Source organism: Anastrepha obliqua, chromosome 1, assembly GCF_027943255.1.
Source record: "Anastrepha obliqua isolate idAnaObli1 chromosome 1, idAnaObli1_1.0, whole genome shotgun sequence".
NCBI lineage: Eukaryota > Metazoa > Arthropoda > Insecta > Diptera > Tephritidae > Anastrepha > Anastrepha obliqua.
The window spans coordinates 128,811,813-128,836,591 of NC_072892.1; the positions used below are offsets into that span (position 1 = coordinate 128,811,813).

Here is a 24,779-nt window from a genome sequence, read left to right on the forward strand (position 1 = left end):
ACTTTCTTTATGACATTTTTCTATTCTAATTAAAAGTAATTTTTATTATATAATTTTTCACAAGGCACTTAAAAATCTAACAAATTTCTGCAAACTAAAGCCCTTCTTGGCATCTGCCCAGTTAAGTTTGAACTTCATAACAACCTTAACTCTACTAAAGGCACTATATTTGCACCGTGTTTAAATAACGTCTCTGAAAATGAAATAGTTGACAATCTAAAGGATCAAGGAGTTACTTCTGTATACAAGTTCCTAAAATTCGTTGACGGCAAATCCGCACCTTCTGGAGTCATTCTATTAACCTTTGATCTCTACCACTTGCCTGAGAAAATTGAAGTGTCATGGTATACAACAAAAGTAAAACAGTTCTATCCTAATCCCATGCGGTGCAAGAGTTGTCAACTACTTGGCCACACACTCAAACGATGCAAAAAAACGCCTGTATGTGCAAATTGCTCACTTCCCCCTCACGGCGATTTGTCATGCTCCCGCACCTTTTGTGCTAACTGCTCGGGTGATCACTCATCCTCAAGCAGAGATTGCCCAAAATTCATCCAAATGAAACAAATCATCTCAATTAAAACTGATAAAAAATGCACTATGCGCGAAGCCATAGCTCTACACAAACAACAAATTCCACCCCAATTAAATGATAACTCAACTCCTTTCTCCAATATAATAAAACAATCCGCAACCAACCAACAACAAAACATTATTTCAAACCAAACTAATTTCTCAAAACCAAATCAAATTAACAATAACAATAACGAAAATCCAAAAAATAATTCTAATACTCCCACAACAAACAACAAAATATCAACAAATAGCCCAAGCACTATCGCTTCAGGCAACAACTCACTTGAAATGAACTCAGATGATAATCAAACACAACAAAGAATGCTAATCGATAACTTTCTCGCCCAAATGATTTCTATTCCACACGAATTCACCTCTTCTCTTTCTTCTCTTTCAACAAACTCTTCAAACCTCTCTCTTAATCCTGACTCTTCAAATTTCGCTCTTAATCCTGACTCTCAAGCTACTACCTCAGAAACAAACACTCTTAAGGAGAATTAAATCATGAAGATAGTACAATGGAATATTAATGGTCTTCTCAACAACTATGTTGACCTTGATTTAATTTTACATGAGTACTCGCCTGAAATAGTTTGCCTACAAGAAACACACATTCCACATAGTAAAACAGCTCACGCTCCAAACAAATACCTTAGTTACTTTAGCAATAACCCCAACAACAAAACATGCAAACAAGGTGTGGCTATGTTTGTAAAAAAATCCCTCAGCCATAAATTTATCCCAATAGCTTCTAATATTCAGTCTGTTGCTGTAGAAGTAGATATAGGTTTTAAAATTACAATTATTACATGTTACATTCCACCTGAGCAACCATTTAGTAGTACAGAAATCCTAAATTTAATAAATCCCTTTTTGGATCCTATCATCCTTCTAGGTGACTTTAATGGGTGGAGTCCTCTTTGGGGGTCACCTACAACAAATAACAGAGGCAAAATAATCGAGGATGTCATCCTTGCAAAAAATTTAGTTGTTCTTAACGATGGTTTCCCTACACATTTTTCGACACATAGGAGCTTTTCACATCCAGATATTTCTATTTCCTCTTCCTCTATAGCCCCAAAACTAGAATCTAAAACGTTGAGTGATCTTCACAATAGTGATCACTACCCTATTGTTACATCTCTCTCCATGCCACAATTTTACAGAGTTAAGCCTAAACCTAAATTTATAACAGAAAGAGCTGATTGGGAAACTTTCTGTACTAACATAATACACCTATCAAGTAAAAAAAACCTGAATCACATAATGTAAACAAAGAAGCTTTTACTATCAAGTCCCTCATACGTTCAGCGGCGAATATTTCTATCCCACAGACTTGCACCAAAAAGTTCTCTGCGAAACTTCCACATTGGTCAAACTTGCTCTCCATTCTGAGGAGAACTAAACAATCTTCTTGGGCGGAGTACAAGCGAACTAGGTCTAACGAGAATCTTGTAAAATACAAAAAAGCCAACGCATGCTTCAGGCGCGAATTAAAAGCGTCGAAAAGGCAAGCTCTAGAAACTCTTACCGCCAGCATAACACCCTCCTCTAGCCCAAAAAAGATCTGGTCAGATATAAAATATCTTACTTCTTCCTATCAGCGTAACCACATCCCTTTTATACACTCGCCAGAAGGCCCAATATATTCCCCCAAGGAAATCGCCGACAAATTTGCAATAACTTGGTCAAACTATTCACATAGTTCAAACTTTCATCCAGATTTTAGCTGTAAAAAGTCAAATATAGTACCAAAATGTTATCACAATTCCTCACCCTCTTACGAAGCTCTCTGTTTAGATTCTCGCATAATATTAGAAGAATTTAACTTAACTCTTTCTTCGTTGTCAGGCAAAACACCAGGTTCTGATAGAATAACGTACAATATCTTAAAAAATTTGCCATTAGCCTTAAAATCGCGCGTTGTTAATTTGTACAATTCGATATTAGAACAAGGAACATTTCCACAATCGTGGAAAATTGCTGCAATTATCCCGATTCCCAAACCAAACAAACCAAACTCCCTCATTTCCAATTTCAGACCTATATCCCTGTTGCCTTGCATCTCAAAAGTTTTGGAGAAGATCATTGCTCGACGTCTTGCATGGTTTGCCCAGCAAAATAACCTCCTAAGCCCAAATCAGTTTGCATTCCAGAAAAACTTAGGCGTTATAGATCCACTGCTTATCTTTGAAAACTTTGCCTCAACAGCCTTAGCAAACAGAAACCATGTTTCAGTACTTAGTATAGACTTTGAAAAGGCGTATGATAGAATTGGCTCGCACGTTGTCTTGGAAGAGCTTAGTCGCTGGAAAGTCGGAGAAAAAATATACAAAGTCATAAGATCATACCTATGCAATCGCAAATTTTTCGTGCGTGTAAACAACAATGATTCTAACATTCTCCCACTTTTCAACGGAATACCCCAAGGGTCTCCTCTTTCTGTAATCTTGTTCATAATAGCGTTCAAAGAAGTCAGCTCTATCATATCCTTAAACTCAAATATCGAACACTTTGCTTATGCAGACGACGTGCTGATTTTCTCCAAAACTTCCGATTTAACAACGGTCAAAAACTCATTCACTGACATCCTCTCTAAACTCGAGCTTTGGTCGAAATCATCAGGAGCAACTATGTCTATTAACAAAAGCTCCACTTTTCACATTTGTCGTAAACATAAGTGTACTTTCCCCTCAATATCCTTTTCTAACGTCAATCTTCCTCACACTAACACCCTAAAAATACTCGGAATTATATTTGATAAAAAATTAACTTATAAGCATCATTGTGAACATATTAGAATAAGCTTATTATCAAGACTAAATATAATTAAGTACTTGTCTTCAAAACACTGTCTAGTTCATACACAAACGTTGGTAAATATAACTAGAGCTTTGATGTTATCTAAGATAGACTTCGGATTAGCTATTTACGGACATTGCGCATACACCCATCTGAAACGCCTAGAAGCGCCTTATCACGCAGCAGCTAGAAGGAGCATTAGAGCCTTTCCTACTTCTCCCATTTATGCCATATTAGCGGAAGCTGGTCTACCTACCCTTGTGGAAAGGGTATCAAATAACACGCTGATGTGTATCCCTCGAGTTCTATATTGCAGAAACAAGCTTTTGTTTGAATGCGTTTCTTCATGTCAACACAATACAAGTAAAAATGGCCGAAAATCAACGATCTCAGAAATTTTAAATCAAGCCAAAGAACTGAACATACTCATATCACCAATTCTCGTCGAAAAACCGTCTCATCCAGAATGGATCGTACCAAGCTATTTAGCCATAAATAATTTAATGCATCATCAAAAAAATATTACTGGCCCCGATGAATTCAAACAATTATATCTTGAAACTGTTTCTCCTTTGAAATCAGACTGGGACCTGTTATTTACTGACGGATCTAAAACCGATACCTGTACTTCATTTGCCGTAACAAACGAAATAGGTACCACTATAACCGTTGGAGTTTTACCAAGTTACTGCTCAATTTTCACAGCCGAAGCTGCTGCGTTACTTGAGGCGGTACACTTTGCGTCCCAAAAAAGCCATCAATATATAATATGCAGTGACAGCAAATCAACAATCGAGGCTATTCTGAACCCAGCTAATAACTCTCCAGTAATAACAAAAATGCGCAACATGCTCACACAAAAAAAAAATACCAGTCTAACGGTTAGACGCGATAGAAGTGAAATGTTCCGTAAAACAAACTGAGAGAGAATGAGACGAAAGCAGCATTAGGGGCGGGATAATTATAGGTTCATTATAATATTGCTATAAAGTTCATATTTTATTTTCTTCATTTTATTATTACTCATCCTCAATGTTTTCAATTTCAACAAATGATACGAGTGGCTTTTGATAGCTAAAATATGATACAAATGCTTTGGTTTCGATGTTGTCAACATATCTTTGAAATACCGCGTCAAATGTTGTTTTTGATCGTGTTGTCGATTCAGTGCGATTGTTACACATTTTTAAATTGAATGTTGTATTGAGAAAGTCAATTGAAGGAACCGCTGTGTCCAATGCAAAATTTACGTTAAAATCGCCACTTAAAATCATTGGAACTTTATCGTAATCTTTTCTAAGTATCCGCGATACTTCTGGTGTATACTTTATTAAATTTTCGTGAATGAATTCCGTGATGCTATTTATTGATTTTTTTTCTGTCGATATTCACGACACTTTTCTGCATTATTTTTCGGCATAATTGCGGTAAATATTTAAAAATGAAAATATTTACGAATATAAAAATAAAAATACACACGCGGTTGCTATTATGAGCGTCCCCAGCAAAACCTGCGTGACCGAAACTCTAACACAATTACATTTTTTTGAATGTTACAAACACATATGCACGCAGGTTTTGCTGGGGCGTGACCGAAACTCTAACACAATTACACATATGCACTCGTATTTGTTTGAAAATCGACTTTTTTTTTGGTTCTCCGTCACCTTTGGAAAATGTTTAAACAGTAAGCAAACTTTATTCAAATATTTTCCCTCATTTTTGCATCAGTAAAATTAAACAAACGCCGTAGCCGAATGGGTTGGTGCGTGACTACTATTCAGAATTCACAGAGAGAACGTCAGTTCGAATCTCGGTGAAAACACCAAAATTAAGGAAAACTATTTTTCTAATAGCGCTCACCCCTCAGCAGGCAATGGCAAAACACCGAGTGTATTTCTGCCATGAAAAAAAGCTCCTCATAAACATATCATAAAATAAAATAAAATAAAATAACTGTATAAAAAAAATTTTTTTCTTGTGATTCGAACCAAGGATTTTGGATCGGAAGCTCACATTGCTAGTCGCTCGGCTACCGCGCCATGCTGTCGGCGCTGGCCTAAAAGTTATTTAGTTCGTCGCTACGTTTATATCAACTTATAATATAACGCTTCGTAACTAAATAACTTTTAGGCCAGCGCCGACAGCATGGCGCGGTAGCCGAGCGACTAGCAATGTGAGCTTCCGATCCAAAATCCTTGGTTCGAATCACAAGAAAAAATAAAGTTATTTAGTTCGTCGCTACGTTTATATCAACATATAATATAACGCTTCGTAGCCAAGAGGGTCGCTTTTTTCGTTTCACTTTTTCTCAAATCACTCCCAACGATTCTAAAGAAGTTTTCACTTCAAAAGGTTCAATCAAACTTATGTGGGTCCCGGGTCACAGTGGCATAAAAGGTAACGAACAGGCCGATAGTAGAGCTAAGGAGGCAACCAAAGAGCCATTATACATGTTCGAATACACTCACCCAGAAGATATAAAAAAGTTGGTAAGGCGTACCAATTATGAAAGTTCCCTGAACAAATGGAACCAGTACCAACATCACTACAAATCCTTCAATCTCTCCAGATCGAAAAACCAATACCCGTCAAATTCTTCATGCCGGAATATTAAGACCGTTGTTCGTCTGAGAATTGGCCATACAATTTCAACCCACTCGTATTTGCTAAATGGTTTGCCGAAACCCCCGTGCCCGTTTTGTGGATTTAGCGAATTCACCGTATCGCACTTCATGGATATATGTTCAGGAATCCAAAATATTAGATCATCGGTGTTTAGAAATATCAAACCATCTGAACTTCTGAAGCAGACAACGGACTATAATATTAGTATCATAAACCAATTCGTTTCTTGCTGTAAATTAAAAATTTAACTTCATAGGCTTCTAAGTTATCTGGTGTGTATAGTAGTGGTTAACTCCACATACCTTCTATTGTACTATCTTTATCTTCTCCAGTGTAGATATAATATATTTTTATCTCGAATCTAGCGTATAATAAACCTAGTATAATATAATTATTTCATTTTCTCGTCTTGACATATAGTATTAACCATTTAAAACAATAGCCGAAGGCCTTAGCAGCCAGTGCTTGTTAATTTTTTTTCTTACCTATAAGTGGAATAATTATTTATAATTATTACTCTTTTCAATAAATAAATAAAAATAATTTTGTAAAATATACATTTTTTAAAACTTAGTTCAATAATTCACTCGGTTTCTTTAGCTTCACTTTTTTTAACATCTGGTCGCATTGCTCGCGATTGCAGTTATTGCTGGTGTTCTTCTGCTTTCAACAGTCAAATCTCTCTCTCGCTATTGCAGTGTTGTTTTTGAAATGTGCGTTTTTTTAAATAAATGTGTTATGGTTATGTACAATTTAATCTGTGAGTTTGTTGTGAAGAGAAACTCTTGTGTTAAGAGAACGACTTTTTTGCTATATTTGAGGTTATGTAACAAGATAAGGTATTACTTTTGTAAAATTTCATTATGGTTTCTTCAGTATTTATGGATATTTTTTTTGCTTATTTTTACTATGAATACACCTCTTGATGCCCTATGTCCCACTAAGGATTGAGGACAGGAACAAACGATAACACCTCTATGGTTCTAATTCACATTCAGTAAACTCAAATACTTTTTAGAATTTGTAAAAAGGTTTTCAATATTAAGAAGAGTTGAGAGAAGAAGATTTAACATTCTAACATAACCTTAAGAGGAGCAAAGAACTTTCACTTTCAAAATCTCAAATTTTATAAGAACCAACAAATTTTCATTGGCACTAAAATCTTCTCAGAGTGACCTTTTTAACATTATTTGGTTTAATAATAACGTTTTTTTTTAATTATAGTTTCGCTAGCTTTAAATTAAAAATGTTCGGGTTTTGATATATAAAAAAGCACTAAATTTATTGCGAAGAGCAAATGGTTGGCAACACTGCACAATTCGGCCAATGTGATGTCACGCACTCTCCGACGGGCGCAATCTTGTTTCTATCATTCTTGCCAACAACCTACACTGCATAATTTTCCGGTTTTTGTATTTATTTTCAATGTAGCACTGCAAAAATGCACAAAAAAAAAAACATTTAACAAACCAAAAACGAACAGAGCCAAAATAGCAGCTATGGGAGCAGTAGCAGAGCAGCAGAAGCGAGAGCGGTAGCAGTAGATGGAGCACACGCGAATGATTTCGCGAGTAACGCTTCGGCCGACTACAACTTTTTTGTATGTAGTACTCTAACTGCAGAGAGCGCTTAACATTTTTTTTTTACTATTGCTTTGAGCTACTAGCAGTAGCGAAATGTCGCTTGGAGCGGAGCAAATTAGTTGACCCCGCGTTTTGCGCTACCTGCTCTACTACTCATCTGCTCAAGTTGAGAGCAGTAGCGAGAGCATTGCAGTGTTTTCATACCTACATTAATAGGAGCAATAGGTATATTCAATGTCGGTTTTCTAGAAATTAATTTATAAGCCGGTTGCGAAGTGCAGACATGTAAATATTAGGCGAATGAAGTAATAAACAAAAGGCTCAAGGCCCAAGGCTTAAGCCCACATTTGAAAATGTTTCCGACTTTTAATTTTAATTTCTCAATTTTAAATAATAAACAATAGCAGATTTATTTAGCGGTTGCATCAAGTTTTGAGCCCTCCATTGTTGCGCGTGTCGCAACACTCCAGCCTAGGCACTCAAAAAAGCACATCCTTATTGCTTCCACAAAGTAATTATAGAATTACACCAACATTTCCGGGAAAACACTGACTCAACCGCTTGCAACATAAACTGTATATTTTGTTGTTGAGTAGCAAAACAACCACAAAAACAATAATAAAACATTTTGTTGTTGAACAAAAGCGCTGCGCATGAAGAAAATCGGTAATGGCGGCAGATGATGAGGATAAAGCCAGCAACAACAATAACAACAGAAATATTTCGCAAATAAGCCAACTCAAATACAAACTGTCGCGGTAGTGGCAACAGCAATTGTTGCAATTCTAAGTACAATAGAAAATTCACTTCGCTGTCGCTTAACAACTTGCAACAAAACATTGGCGCTACTACCTGCAGAACGAGGTGTGGGAATATGAAAGCGAAGGAAACTGCAAAAACAGAAGAATGCATATTTTATTGGCTTGTTTAGTTGCCTGGCGGGCACGTCAGTATTTCTTTGAATACACAAAAGTAACAACAAATTAGAAAACTCATTGTGGAAAAGATAAGAAAATCAGCTCGGTAAGAGGTTTCACTTAAGCAGCAAGGGGCAGTAAAGGGTAAAGGAAAATAAATAAAAGTGACAAAGATCTGTTTGGCTGACAGACAAGTAGATAAATGAACAGTTGAATGAGATAGACAGGAAGTAAGCGAGTGCGCGGCCACGGAGGAAAGTCATGGAGCGTCGTAAGCGAGCTGTTAGACAATGGCGTAAACAAATGTATAGACAAAAGGTGACAGCGTACAAAAGGTGAGACAAATGAGTAGACAAAACGTTGCAGACAGTCGGTAGCTGGCAGCAAAGGAGTTGCAACTAAAACAATAAAAACAAAAACTAATCCCTGCCTCAACACACAGCAAACCATACCCGCGGCTGAGTTGCATAAATTTAAACAGCTAACAGAGCTACCGTTACTTACTGCTAGTGTAGCTTGTCAGGGTATTTTGCTGAAATTTGCAACATTTACGTAAGTGTCACACAATTTGAATGATAATCTGTTGGAGTTGGAAAAAAAACACACGAAATTGATGCTATGTTTCTATGCAGGTGTGTGAATTTCGCTTTTGCTTCTACAAAAGTTGTAAATTTGCAGCAATTCACAAACCCCAAAACCACATAACTAGAAGTGCTAGTGCATTCTAATGTTGCAACAGCTAAGACACACAGAATTGGTATTGCATAAAATGGGCATAAATTGTGTCTGTTACGACCACAATCATCAAAGCTAAGCAGTGAGGGGTTGCTGAGGCATGAGGCACACAGGAATACAAACACATTTTTCGGTTGGCTAGTTGTTGGTGAACTGGCTAACTACGCATAGAGACCGAAAACTTTCTTCGCCTGAAAAATTATTGTATAAAAGTTGTTAACCATACTATTGTGCATGTGTGTGTGTGTGTACAAGTACGCCAGTCGAATTGGGCAAATAATTGGCAACTCACAAAATTTATTGAACTATAGGTGCTTGCGGTTGCTATTTAACAGGCTCGATTATGCAAAATGGAATCGAAAGTTAGATTTTGAGAGAAAACTTTAGAATTTCAAATTCATGCATACAAGGCATGCTTGCAAAGTGACTACATTACCAAGCCACAAAACCAAAGAAAAAGTTGTATTCATCAGAAGTTTAATGAGTAGCCAATAAATCGAAACAATACATTGGAAAAGAGTAAAGTTGCTCAACTTCATTTGTGTCATCCTATTTCCACTCTTATTTGAATACATTTAAAACTATTTAGACAAATCTCTCTTTATAACAGATCAGCACAGAAATTGCTGGCCAAACACAGTTCATGATACTCTTATCTTAATGTGAGGGCAATTTTCACGAAAAAAGATCTCCCAGAGGAGGCTCAAGTACCACATTTCTAGTGAAGCGTACCCACTTACAGAGATGATTGTTAATTTGATGGCTGCGTGCAAACTGCTCAGCTCATAGCTGAAACTTTCTTCACGCTTCTCCGATCTCCTCGATGTGTTACAAGCTATAATTTTGGCCTTCATGTTAGCAATAGAATAGCTCAAAACATGAGCGAAAGTCGCCTATCTTTACAGAAGGTGGGTATGCGGAACAGACTTCAACTCATTGGGTGATCCAAATAATAGAAACATTGATAGAAACATTGATAGAAGCATTGGCCATTAAAAAGCAAACTGTTTTTATAATTTTAACTACACAAATCTTAGTATTTTTGCAAAAGATTCTCCCAGTTAATGCCAGGGGGTTAGGTTAGGGGGTTGCCTGTCTTTATGAGGGACTAGCGTGGCCCACTAACGTCTGGAAGCCCATTTTGATAACACCACTTTTTGGGCTTTCTGAGTGAATACATAATAAGGCATGCGGAAAATAAATTCTTCAGCTCAGAATTCAGAACGGCAGAGTCAGTAGAATTTCTTATTTCAGCGTGCATCATCATCATAATTGTTGGCTGGACAACACTGTTCAGATCTTCGCCTGCTATAGCATATGCCTCCCATTGTCCCGCTGTCGTGCCTGTATCCTCCATGCCCGAGATCCCTATAAGCCTGCGTCTTCTTCTACACTCTCAATCCATCTAAGCGGCGAGCGGCCCCTTCTTCTCTGTCTGAGGCATTTACCGAAGAGTATTTGTTGAGATGGGTAATCCATGCTAGTCCGCAATATGTGGCCTGCCAATCTAAATATGTTGATCATAATTGTGGTTATCTCAGATGGATGTGCATATAGTTTTTCGAATTCATGATTGATCACGAAAATCAGCAGCTTCTGTTTATCTGCAACTCTGAGTGTCCACTTTTCACTACCGTAAAGCAAGATGGAAATAATAATTGAGCGATACAGGGAAATCTTTGTTTTTCTGACTAGAAGGCGACTCTTTAGGTGTTGACACACCGAAAAATAGCAGCGGTTGACCATAAGGATTCTGTGGCCAATTTTTGCAGAAATTTTTTTGTCATAATTAATGATTACTCCAAGGTATTTAAATTCTTTTACTACTTCGTAACCATAGTCACCGATTTTCAGTATTTGACCCACATTGTGTCTGACAGAGTCCGATGTAGTTGAAACTAGCGCTTTAGTTTCGGCTTTTGCGACAGAGTCCCTGATAAGCTTTTCACTGTATTTCAGCGTATACTTTAAGATTATCCGCATAGAGAAGAAATTTAGCAAGGGACACACGCGAACAGATCTCGTTAATTAACAAAACAAATAAGAAACGTCTCAAAATATTATCCATGTGCCCATAAAAAGTTTCGAATAAACTCTATCGATAACTACTGTCCTACAACTCTTTATTAAATAAGATCGACTCCAGTTAAGGAATGTCGAATGAAAACCAAGGCATGCCAATTTAGTTACTAAAATCGTATACGATATTATATCGAAAGCTTCATAGAAGTGCGTGGGAAGGACTATTAGGACAATTAGAAATAAACTCTGAACATCCCCGTGCCAATCTTCAGAAAAAAATGACAAGTTAGCTAGCATAGACTAACTACAAAATCAGGATGTCTAGGACTAACCAGACGTTTTACTTGTACACTAAAATATAAATCATAATTCAGAAAGGATTTGTAGTTCGCAATAATGCAATCCATAAAGGACCAATTCTATTCACCCACGCTTTTATTACCACTTTTGTAAATTAAAGTGACTGATGTCAGCTTCCAATCATCGATAAATATTCCTTGATAAGCTTTAAAGTTGACACGATAGAGCCACAATATTTAAGCAATATACAGAAAACCTTGGCATCGGAACTAGTAGCATATGCAGACGACATAGCCATAGTAGTGACAGGCAGAGACCTAAACACCGCGAGTGACATAATGAATAATAAACTCGCAGCAGTGCACCAACGACAACACAGGCAGGTCTAGGGATAAATGCTGATAAAACCGATATGATACTTTTTACTAGAAGGTACAAGACCCCCTATTGGTAACCCCCGAAGATAAGCGACGTGGAACTAACTCTTAAAAACCACACAAAGTAACTTGGAGTAATTTTGGACAGTAAACTACCATGGAAGCACAATATACAATATTAGAGAAAAAGAAAAAGGCCAGTAACGCACTATACACATGCAAAAAGTTGCTGGGAGTTACATGGGGTCTATCTCCTGCTATAATGTATTGGTGCTGCTCAGCCATAGTTACCAATATTACTGTACGGCGCTCTGGTGTGGTGGACTGCGCTAAGAAAACCAACATATAAAAAGCCTATGGAAAGTATTCAACGTCTTGGTGCACTCTGCACAACACGCGCATTAAGAACTACTCCAACGGCAGCGCTTGAAGGAATACTCAACTTGTCACCGATTGATATTGCGGCGGAATACCTAGCAGCTAAATCTGCCGTAAGACTCAGCGCGACAGGCGAATTTACCTGTAAAACATTCAAACCTAGCTCAATAGCCATTAGATATAGGGTCCAAACGGACCGAAATGCAAATGGAAGGAATGGAAAAAAGGAATGAAACCTAACCCAAATACTCTTAATATATTTACTGATGGCTCGAAAATGTTAGACGGAGTAGGGACAGGGATCTATTGCGCAGAGCTAGGCATCAGGCAGCCATTTAAGGTTCCTGACCATTGTAGTATCTTTCAAGCAAAGTGCTATAGGCAAGGCTGCGGAAATAGCATTCGCAAAGACATCAAGCAACTCCAAAATAAATATATACGTTGACAGCCAAGCTACGATGAAAGCAATAAACTCATATGAAATTTCATATAAAAATGTTCTAAAAAGCAGGGAAGCCGTAGAGAGATTAGCCGCAGACAGACGTTTGCATATCTATTGGGTACCCGGACATAAGGGCGTTGCAGGAAATGAAATTATAGATGAGATTGCCAAAAGCGCTGTTTACATACAGTTCGAAAAGGAAAACGACATACTAAAACCTTTAAATACGGTATACAAAGAAATCGCTGGGGACATGAAAATAGGGATAGACAGGAGGTGGAGCCACTTGTAAGATCACAAAAATAATGTGTACACAGAATGCAGATAAATACGTCCGATTCGTACTAGCTGAATCTAGAAAAGAAAGCAGAACTATCGTAGGTATGCTGACAGACCACAATTTACTAGCGGCGCACGCATACAAGATAGGAATCACAAACAACGATAGCTGCCGATTTTGCAATGAACTAGAAGAGAGGGAAACGCTAGAACACCTTCTATGTTCCTGCCCTGCATTAGCTAGAACCAGATTAAAATGCTTAGGAGCTTACAGTATGCGAAGTTAGAAAACCTCTCGTGGATAGAGTTCCAAAGTTTACTCAGATTCGCAAAAGACGCAGACATATTACAAAATGTCTACTACAAAGACACGTAAGGGTCTAGCTCCATCTGGTAACACTAAGGATCAATAGGTCTATGTGATGGCTTTCAGCCAGCTAGGTCAACCTAACCTAACCTAACAGAAATCGAAGAGGTTTTAATCTTTAAGAATCCCTCAATAATATCATCATCCGAAAAAGCCAGTGAACCGAAGTCAACAGTAGAAATCAATTTTCTCGAGAAATTTTAGCGAAGTGCCAAATATTCTTAATGATATTAGAAATACCAGAAATTTTTTCATCGATTTAATACATAGCCAAAAATTCTTCGAATTTTTTTTTTATGTTAACCTCAAATTCATGAATGGATTATTTCTATAAAGACTTATTTAAATCACGAAACTTATAGACTCGAACTTTTTAAAGAACTTATTCCTCAACGTTTTCTGATGCTTGAGTTATTTTGTGTACCAAGGAATCTTATAATCTGAGTTACTGTAAACTGATGCGCCAGTATATTTTCGAAAAATTCTGACTCAAAAGTTAGGAATATTGACGAATTTTGTTTAATTTTTTTAAGTTTTGTACTAAGCTGGAAACTTTGAGTTATAGCGATTTTGTTGTAGAATTAATTATGTTTTTATAGCAAATGAATAACATTTAAAAAAAAATAATAATCAATAGTTAAAACTTTGAAATATGTCGCACTGCGACACACAGGTATGTGTTAAATTATCCTCTACTTTATCCCTACAATACTGCATGCGAATCTTCGATTTCTGGAGATAGTGCGCTAAATCTTCCTTCCTTAGCTTTTTCAGAAAGTTTTCTCGTTTACTGCTTTAACGAAGATGAATCCTCTTCTTGCTGAGGCAAGTTTCCCAAGAAATTTTCAAGGGATATATGTGGGCTGTCACTAGCCTTGGTTTAGAAGTGAATTTTCATAACCCTTCATAACTTGCATATTCAGTCTGGATTTAGTCTACACGTGGGGTCTACAAAAATGGGCATCAAGGCGTATCCTAAGCTACTCCTCGCTGTCCAACGCTCAACTTTCTCATTCATCTCTCAAATACTCAACCTTATTCCACTATATTACTTAAGACTCGCCGCCGGTTCATTTCAAATTTCCACATTTTCGAAGAGTCTTCTACACCAGTCCTTCTTGGCTATTCTAATTTCGGGCTTGTAGATTCCTAATTGAAGCTTGTAAAGTTCCCAACCAGAGAGGAGCTTTAACTTCAACTTCAGTATAAATTCAAGGCCGTTGTCATTTATTGAACAACTACTGTCGATTTCTGTCCAAACTATTTTTAAATTGTCATATTTTTTTTTTTTTTTTGTTTTTGGTGGGTGAGGTAAGGTTCAAAATGCCTTCGCACTCACAGCGACCGTCGTCTACTGCGTAGTGTTGTGTGGCCACTAAAACGATCCCTCCTCTCCTTCTGGGGAAACACCCTTCCCGGAACTGCTTTCTATATTACTTCGGAAGGGCCCAGAACGACATCCATAAAGGACCAATTATATTCACCCACGTCTGGGTCCACCATATTTGTAGCCAGCTTTCATGCTATAGGCACGTCTTATTGTGTCTCTATCTGTGCGGCTTCGCTTTGTTGCATGTATTTCTTTACCGCGTTCCAGTTGTCCCCGCGTTCGAGCATTTTGCTGATTATGTTCCTCGGTTCGATGTCGTCGATCTGCTCCCTCAGAGCATTTCTCTCCGCCAGCCGTCTGTCACAACTAAAAAACGTGTGTTCAGCGTCATCGCTCGGTGCTTCGCAGTATATGCACTCGGAATCGGTTACCTTGCCCATACAGTATAGGTAACTGCGGAAGTATCCGTGGGTTATGGAGTAGTTCACTTCTCCGAAGCTCCTTTGGACCTATTTGTCAATTGATGGAATAAGTTTCGCCGCCCATCTGCCACTCGGTGCAGTGTCCCATCGGCTTTGCCACCGCAGCATGGTTTGGCGTCTCCGTTCTGGGAAGCTAGTGATTACGTGTTTCTTCTTAGATCCCACGCATCCATTCGTTCCCAGACCATGGGGTCGATGGATATCTGACCGCTGATCACGAAAATTGCAGCGCCTGAGACAGTGCGGTAGGCTGAGACAACTTGTCATATGATTCATACTTATTCGCAACTAATGAAAGAAAGACTAACCCGTCACTAGAACCATTTTGTAGAATCAAGCACTAGTTACTGCTGTACTATTGAAAAGACGCTCAGTTTTCTAAAATACTCGAAGTACTGCACTTCATAACCAGTGTATCACTGCGCAGCCAAACCGAAGGATATGAACTGGACAATTGTGTGTGTGTGTGTGTGCATGACCTGCATCTGCATATGTGTAACCAACTTGAATGCTTGGTTGCTCATTGCTTGTTGTCATTGATGTAGCTGTTGTCGCTACTGCTGATTTTATTCCATTCTCTTCTACGTTGGCTTGCATCAGCAACGCTGCAAGGCTGATGTGTAACATTTGTGGCAACTTTGTTAAATGAGCTCGAGTGCGGTGCATGCAACTTATTAAGATGTCGACAAGGCAGCAATTGCGGTTGCGAGTAGCTACAAATAAGGATGAACAAAAGTGGTTACTAAACGTGAAGGGGGAAGGAGGAAACAGGGGAAAGGTGAACTGAGGTAAACAAATACAAAATTCCATGGTAGGCAAGACGAATGTATTTGGAAGAGTGAAAGGGAAATATTTTATGTTTATGTCTTCCTCGCTGAGCATACTTACATGCATGCCCGTTTGTTGCATCAGAAAAATGTTGCAATAACAACAACTATCAGGAACATATAAGTACTTAAAAAGAAGCGAACTACTAGCAATAAACAGAGCATTCAAGTTAAGAAATTGAATTGTCAGTCGCTCCGTTGGTTGTTTGGCTGGTTGGTTGGCTGGTTGGCATAGGAAAGCTCTCGTCATTTAATAAAACTAACAATGCAAAATGCTGAGCTGTATGGGGCCAACGGGGATGTGCGAAACGAAGTCTGTGAACAAGTACTTAGTTAGAGGCAGGCAAGCAGAACAAGAGCGTAGCAATAAAGCTTGAATGCATATGTTGGATTTTTTCATTCAAATTCATTTTACTTCTTTTCTTCTAAGTAAACCGTTTTTATTTTTTCTTGCATTTGAAGTAGCAGACACAAAGCTTATATGCTTGTATACGTTTTTATGAGACACAAAAAAGAACAACAACTCAGCAAATAAAAAGTCAAAGTAATATTAGAGTATACATACATACGCGCATTAGTGTGCTTGCCGTCTAGTTGTAGTTGTGTTGGCCCTGAGACTGCAGCAATGGAGAGTATTGCTATAAAAAGAACTCAGTTTCCAAATTTGAACAAAAACACAAAAAAAAATTACAAAATTCAACAAATTTCGTCAACATTTCTAACTCTTTAATCAAAATTTTTAGAAAACTTCTGGATATTTGGAGTTATAGTCCATTCAATTTTGAAATAAAGTAGCTCACAATTCATTTTGATTGTTGATAATTTTTTAGTTGGCGGTGCTTGCCTTACGCATCGAGCGACGATTGTGTGTGCCACCTTCGCTGAAAGCTGTATTTTCAGTCGTTTAATTATTTGCTCTGTAGAATGCATTACGGAAATAACCAGAAGAAGGCCTCACGTGTCTGATACGAGCTTTGCACTTTTGGATAGAAAAAGTCATCACGTGTCTGATATGAGGTTCTCCTTTTAGGCACGGCTGTGGTATCACGTCTAGCATATGTTGTTTATAAAGGGGGGTTAAGTTTCAAGGGCCGGTGTCGATTATTGTCATTTCTCTTTATTATAATACTGGTATGGCTTAATTAGGAATGGAACAAAATATCGGCCAAATGACCGCCGCGGCCTCGGCGGCACACTTCCATCTGACGTACACCTTTTCTTTCAAATAACCCCAAAGAAAGAAGTCCAACGGTGTCAAATCACATGATTTTGGCGGCCAATTGACATCGCCGCGACGTGAGATTATTCGGCCATCAAATTTTTCGCGCAAAAGACCCATTGTTTCGTTAGCTGTGTGACAAGTGGCACCGTCCTGTTGAAACCACACATCGTCCACATACATATCTTCCAATTCGGGCCATAAGAAGTTCGTTATCATCTCTCAATTGAAAAATAGCAAATGAAATGTAGAAAAAACTTGACGTTTAGGTGTGGTTTACATTCAATATCGGCCCTTGAAATTTAACCATCCTTTAGTAAGACAAAGCGTTAAAGCGTATTTCAAAGGACACGCCTAGCTGTAAGTACAGATGAAAACAGGTACAAATTTAGGTTCTTACAGGGTTCACTATACGCCTATTTATTTTAAATACGGTTCTTTATTCAAAATAGGGCTCTTAAAAATTATATGTGATAAATTACAACATTCACTCATTTAAATGTCCACCCTGAAGCGCATCTAAAGCCTGTCATACGAGTAATAAAATTTTCAATAATTCGCTTATTACATTGAGTTCCGCATGTCTTTGGCTCATAACATAGACTTTGCTTATCAAAAAGACCCACAAAAAGTAGTCTAGGGGAGTTGAATCGCAAGGTCATGGGTTCATGGTTCATATCACTATTACGTAAAATTAATCGACCGGGAAATTTAGATGACAATAAATTTTCCAGTATTTTGTGATTTCTTGCTTCATTCTATTGAAATAATGATCGTCTATGTCTTTTTTTTCTTCTAGCTCAGGTCACAAACTGTCTTCAATAAGTTGTCTGTAGCGATGTAGACTGACTGTGACAGCACTTTTATTTTCATCTTCAAAAAAACGGGTGAATTATTCCACCAGCCCAAAAACTACTCCAAACAGCACACTTTAGTGGATGTAATGATTTTTCTGCATGAACTTCAGGGTTTTCTTATCCCCAGATACGGCAATTTTGTTTGTTGGCAAATCCTTCCAGTGTGAAATGAGCGTTACTAAAGATGATTTTGCATAAAAAACGAACCAAAAAAAAGAACCTGTTCACGAATTTTCTTAGCTTCAATTGGCGCGTTAATTGAATATTGTAAGGATGAAATGCAAATCTTCATATAAACCCGCCAGAGAGTCGATTCATCAATGCCAATTTTCGAGAACGTCTATATATCGATGTTGTTCAGAGGGTCGTTTAGAGTGTCGTTCTCAATAGAATGTCCAGTTTTTGGTCTGCCAGTTCTAGTAATTTTTCACCAACCATTTTCAAATAATTTGATTAATAATTTGTTAAAGTGCATATTTGGTAATTCGTTGATATCAAAGTGTATGAAAATTAGAGTTTTTAATACAGACACCCTTGGCAGGCTTCTTACGATAAATTTTTCAAATTCATTACGTTTTACATACATAAGCAGGTATCGTAATTAAAAAATAAAAGGTTTGCTCAGTGCACAAATTTCTTGTTCCTTCTTGAAAATCGGCTCCCTTAGTAAAACACTGAGTTGCTAACTATAGAAATGTTGAGTAAAAGTGAAGGATTTGTATATAAGCCTATGCATTTTCAAAAGGGTGTGCTTGCGAGCAACAACTCGCTTAGGAGTTGGTATTGATATGTTCACGTCCACCACTACTTGGAATGCATCCTGCCATACCGCCTTAATCACATTTTGACAATTCAAGCCTGATGTATTTGAAGTATAAATTTAAGAAGTACTAAGTAAGGTTGCTTTAAAAATACACAGATTATCAATGGCAGTAGATTTCGAAAAAAATGAATTAATCACAGTCCGCAATAACGCAAGTTTTGCTGCTTGCGGCAACCTAAGTGGCACATTAATGGGGATTTTAGAAAACTTCCTTACGCTTGATGAAGTGATTTTGAATGAATCCACATTTTGGAATGAAAAATTGGAAAGCCTCCGCGAGAGTGCGACTGGAGTCATTGCATTCTTCAATATAAGAAATCTGCTTCAAGAAAAGGCGAAACATATTTCCAATGAACTTATCTCAGTAGCCTAACCTTTAATAGCCTATATTTAAGCTATTACGTGATTAAATTGAAAGCTAGCTTTGTTGATAAGTTTTACAGCTTTTATCTCTTTTAGCAAATCAATTTTATTCCCTTCGAAATTATGCCCCTTCGATAAAATATATTTGAGCAAAAATTTAAAAACAGAAGGCTGCTTCACCACAATTCTGGGCTTTACTTCGCGCGTGCAAGCGAACCGACGCACAACACCCAGTAGTATGGAGATTGCCTTTTACCTATATTTTGCGCCTTTGCAATACTACGTGTGATGAGCTGCAATTCGATATTTTCATGGAAAAGTTTGGTATTTTTTAGCATAAACTTTATTTATTCTTTTTTCAGTGAGTTGGAAAATTCATCTCGCCCAAAAGATGGAATCGTGCGATGATTTATTACGATTTTCGACTTGGATTATCAAGACAGGAGTGCATTAATCAACTTACTTGGACTTCTGACATTAAAACACTACACTTAGTCACTGGAGAACGCTGGTCCTTGCAGGCCGAATTTCGCAAAGGCCGTCCAAAAACGATTATTGGAAACAATTGATATAGTGGGGCACTTGATACCGCAAGATCGTAATGTAGCATATCGCGAGATAGAGGTCATCCGGCCTACAGCCCTAATTTGGCACCCAATGACTTTTTTTGTTCCCGAAAAATAAAAAAATGCGAGCTCAACCTTTTTCAACGCTTTGAGAAGCTGTTCAAGCCATTAAACTGCTCGTTTTGGTAATATCCACTTCTGAGTGGCAAAAGTGCTTTGAAAATTGGTTCAAGTGAATGCAGAAATTCAGTTGACTACCGCTGTGAAAGCACCATGCAGGACTTTTTTTCTATTGCGGAACTTCCTACCACGCATTGCCACCTGTTATGAAATCTCAGTGTTTTTCCAATGCAAACACCTTAACTAGAAAAAAAAAACTTAGCATCTACTTATACACTCTCGGAAACATTTGTGTGGCTTCCAAAATTTGTGTCAATTGTATATGTCGACAAATCTAATCAAATAGCAAATATATGAAGGGCATCACCCAACATGACAGCCGGTTCTAAAGAAAACAATCAGTGCATCCATACTTTGAGTTATTTTAGGCTTTTGTGTACTAAATCTCAATGAACCCTAAGCAACTGGGTAGCAAGTGGATACTGAACAGTTGCCTATTACCACTTCTTCCTTCCTTTATATGCTATTATCCTAAATATTTTTACACATCTTTATGGCGAGTAAATTTGTTTTCTTTCAACGTCACTTCAACGCTTTCGAAGGGTCAGAAATTGTGATGTGGTGAAATGAGATTCCTAGCAAATCTCATATTGACAAAGGGTGTGCAAAAAGTTGTTGATGGCTTCACTTTATTTGTGTTGACCTATTACAGTTTTGCTTTAATGCTTATTCCATCTCCTTTCACCTGCTTAGTGTTGGTGTGACTGGTAGATATGTTTGCTTATATATTATATTTGTTATTGTTGTTTATTGGCGCTACAAATAACTATGAACGATATATTATATATTTCATTCAATTATCGCAATGTCGATTGAAATTCATGGAGATGCGTACAATTGTGCCTTTGCTGCCAATCAAAGTGCCCGTCATACAGGTATTTATGACAAAAGCAATACAATTTTGTGCGCAGTGAAGCTGAAAAAGTGGCCAACAAACGTAAAAAGCGGGAGTAGCAATACAAAGGGAAATTGATTGTCGTGGGTGTCATTTAGTTGCTGATTGTGTTGGTAGCTCATAACGGATAATCAACACGTTTTAATTTCTGCTTGACTGTCGGCGCATTTAGTTGATAATTTATACTTTCGATTTTATGTTGGTGGAAAATGAAGCCAAATATTGGAAGCAGGTCTCTACTAAAGCAATTTATAAATTAAATTAGATGAACAATTGTATTTGCTTGGCTTTTGGGAGCTAATTTTTAGTTAGTTTTCTAGAGAAACCAACAGGGCTTTCTCCAAACCAAAACGGCTTTAGAAAAGGTAATGAGGCAGGAAATGGAAAGGTAGCACGAAGAAATATTGCGCTGTTGTTACCTTGGACATAAAAAATAAGCTCAACTCCGCAAGCTGACCGCAGATTATGAGTGCACTGAGAGGATTCGTCGTGCCGACATACCGGCAAAAAATCATATCAAACTACTTCGAAAACAGGCTCTTACTTTATGATACTGATAACGGAATAGGCACATATAGGGTGGGCCATGTAAAATTTGCTTTTTGAATCGGCTATCAAAAAAAAACTAATGAATATTTTTTCAAACTTTCTTCTTTTATTTTGAAGATTGAACATTATCATTTATGAATAAAAAATAATATCGTTCAAATGACTGCCACGACTGGCTTTACAGTAGGCCATTCGACCAACCCAATTTTTAAGCACATTTTCGATTGTTTGACCTCGAATTGCATGAATGGCAACTTCGATTTCGTGTTTTAAAGCATCAATCGTCTCTGGATGGGTCGCATAATATTTGTCCTTAACGTCCAATTGATATCGGAAGCTCAAAAACAGAAGTCGTATTACTGACAACACGACAGGTACGTGAAGAGTTAGTGATTACAGTAGCTGACCATGATATAAGGTCACAGCCATATATCAAATATCTGGGACTCGAAAATTACTTTTAAGCATCATTTACAGTCAGTCAGTGAAAAAGCAGTAAGAATAATTAACGCGTTGACTAGACTAATGCGTAATATTGCCAGCCCTCGCGCAGGTGTATGGAAACTCCTGTTAACAGTCACGAGCTCAGTGATTCTGTACGCAGCACCAATCTGGGCAAACACGAAGCCATCGTCCCTCCAGCACATACGAGCCACATGCAGACTTGGCGCCTTGCGAATAGCCAATGCCTATCGCACGGTCTCAGATGACGCAATCCATGTGATAACGGGAACGGTGCCTATCGCCCTTCCCGCGATTGAGATGTATAGGTTACATAACACCATTGGACAGAAACCATCGAACGTGGCTAAAAAAGAAGAAAGGCTGCGAACAATTGAAGAATGGCAGATACGGTAGGAGCAATCCGAGAAAAGTAGGTGGATCTTTGAACTGATTCCAAACATTGCGAGGTGAAATTAGCAAAAACACGGAGAAATTAATTCTATTAATTCTAATTCTATTCTAATTTCTATCACACAGTTGCTTACTAGACACGGTTGCTTCAAAGCATGCCTACACAGGTCGCATCTTGAGAACGGACCGTACTGCCCGCAGCGCCCCGAAGAACAAGAAACGGCGAGGCATATCTTGTTCCAATGCCCGCGGTTCATTAATGAGCGAAATATGCTTGAGGGAGCGTTTGGTGAAAACATACATAAGTGAAACAAATCTTATCCCACATATGTGCGAAAACGAAGAAAACTGAAAAATAACATGTGCAGTGGCCGCAAATATCATGAAGAATCTTCAATACGCGGAATATGCACGTAGATCCCTAAAAAGAACTCGTTAACACAATGTACAGAACATACTGGCAATAACAGACGATTGAGTAATAATATACTCTCAACGGCCTCGTACTACTTAACAGTGAAGTTCCAGGAGGACATACAGTAGGACATGAGAGGGGGTTTGGTTGGATTAAAGTCCCACACCACGGCTTCGGCCATAGCTTTTTGATGCTTCCCCTCCTCTACAAAAAACAAAAAAGAGAATAAGATCTGAGAAGTTGAGCGGTCATAAGTTCGGTGTTATGTGTTCACGGAAATTTTCGCCCATTCAATCTAGTGTAAAGGAGCAGACTTATGCTGTGTCAAGATGTCAATAGTCAATAGTCAATATTTATGGGCTGTCGCCACGTACACTACCAATCCCAGGTTTCACTACTACCTCTAAAACCTCGACATATATACAGCAGAATTCACTCGAAATCCATGAGTAAAGAAGGGTGATGGCATGTAATGTACTTTGTTGCTCACAACACTTAAAACCATTAAATGGGTGGAAACAGAAACCTTTGTAGAATTGACACATAGCCATTTGTGTTTTCTGTAATTAATCGCTTGATCTTCGCCAAATCTTCAGTTGGTTTAATTTTGTTTATATGTAAAGCGTTTTGATCGCATAACTCGCTGTTCTCGTTTTTACTCCGACATAATCTATCTTCTACGCATAACGTAGAATTTATACCGGAGATCTTCATGGACAACTCGATGGATGAGACTCTCAGAAACACTATTCCCTCTTGCAAGAGCCTTCACTGATGTTAAAGGGTCCTCGTCAACGATCGCTTGCACTTGTTGAATAAATTCTGAAGATCGGACAGTGTGGACGTTCCTCGAGTTTTTTGTGTTTTGCAACAGATTTTGATGCCAATTCAGGGTGATCCTTAGAACGAATAAACGGGCGCAATCAAGAAAATCGAGAATTTTAAATACCGATGACAAATGCATATCTCTTCATCACTATCATTAAAAGATTCATTAAAAGATTCATTCATTCTAAACTCTTTTTAATTGTACAAATGAATTTTCATCCTCAACTGCCTGTATTTTCTTTATGTAGTTCTTTTGTAGTATAAACCACAAAAATTAATAGAAAATGTTTTTCGGTTTTCTAGGAATTAATTTTTTTTTCAGTTCTATTCTATAAGTAGGTAATCCAATGTGTCTCTATTTTAAAGAACGCTTCATAAGAATAAATTAAGTAGACATCTTAATAAGTCTAACTAAACAATACTTGGAAAATCATAAATAAAACACAACACGAACCCGAATGTCAGTGGCTCCAAAATATTGTTTTTAAAAATATTACAAAACACGAGTTCGCTTTCGATTTCCTTACCTTTAACTATATAAAAAACATTCTTGTTTTTTGCAAATTTATACGGTACCCATAATTTTTTTAGATATTACTCAGTTCAGCAGATATTACTCTCTCAATCGACTTAGTATTCATTATATATAAATTTCATCATATGTATATTAATACGGAAGAATCTGATTCCATAGAAAGAAAACTAAAAAATTTAGATTAGGCATAAAATCTGACTCCAAAGAGAAGGTTTTAGAGATAAAAAAAGATAAAATCTGACTCCACGAAAAGAAGATTCAAGAATCAATTTGAGATTGAATTACGGAGAAAATCTTACTCCATAAACAGAAAATTAATATAAAAAATAAATTTTAGAGATAAACCAAGATAAAATTTGACTCCATAGGAAGAAAAAAACAAAACAAATCATAGTTTTAGTCTTTTAACGATCGGATTTCGATCGGATTTCGATCGAGATTTTTGTTATTTGTTTGTGTGGTGCATCTTGATATTTGTTCACTAATGGTAGTAGGCGGCCGCCGTAGCCGAATGGGTTGGTGCGTGACAACCATTCGGAAGTCACTGAGAGAACGTAAGTTCGAGTCCCGGTGAAACACCAAATTAGGATAAACATTTTCCAAATAGCGGTCGCCCCTCGGCAGGCAATGGCAAGCCTCCGAGTGTATT

At 37.6% G+C, this 24,779-nt stretch overlaps 1 protein-coding gene across 1 annotated transcript in view; it reads right to left on the minus strand.

Annotated features, from left to right (window-relative positions):
- Window positions 1-15,738: 15,738 nt before the first annotated feature.
- LOC129237215 (piggyBac transposable element-derived protein 4-like) overlaps window positions 15,739-24,779 on the minus strand; it is a 37,990-nt gene continuing 28,949 nt past the window's right edge. The window contains exon 3 of the mRNA XM_054871774.1: window positions 15,739-15,931. Within this exon, the coding sequence (XP_054727749.1) occupies window positions 15,739-15,931 (193 nt within the window). The remainder of the gene's footprint in view (window positions 15,932-24,779) is intronic.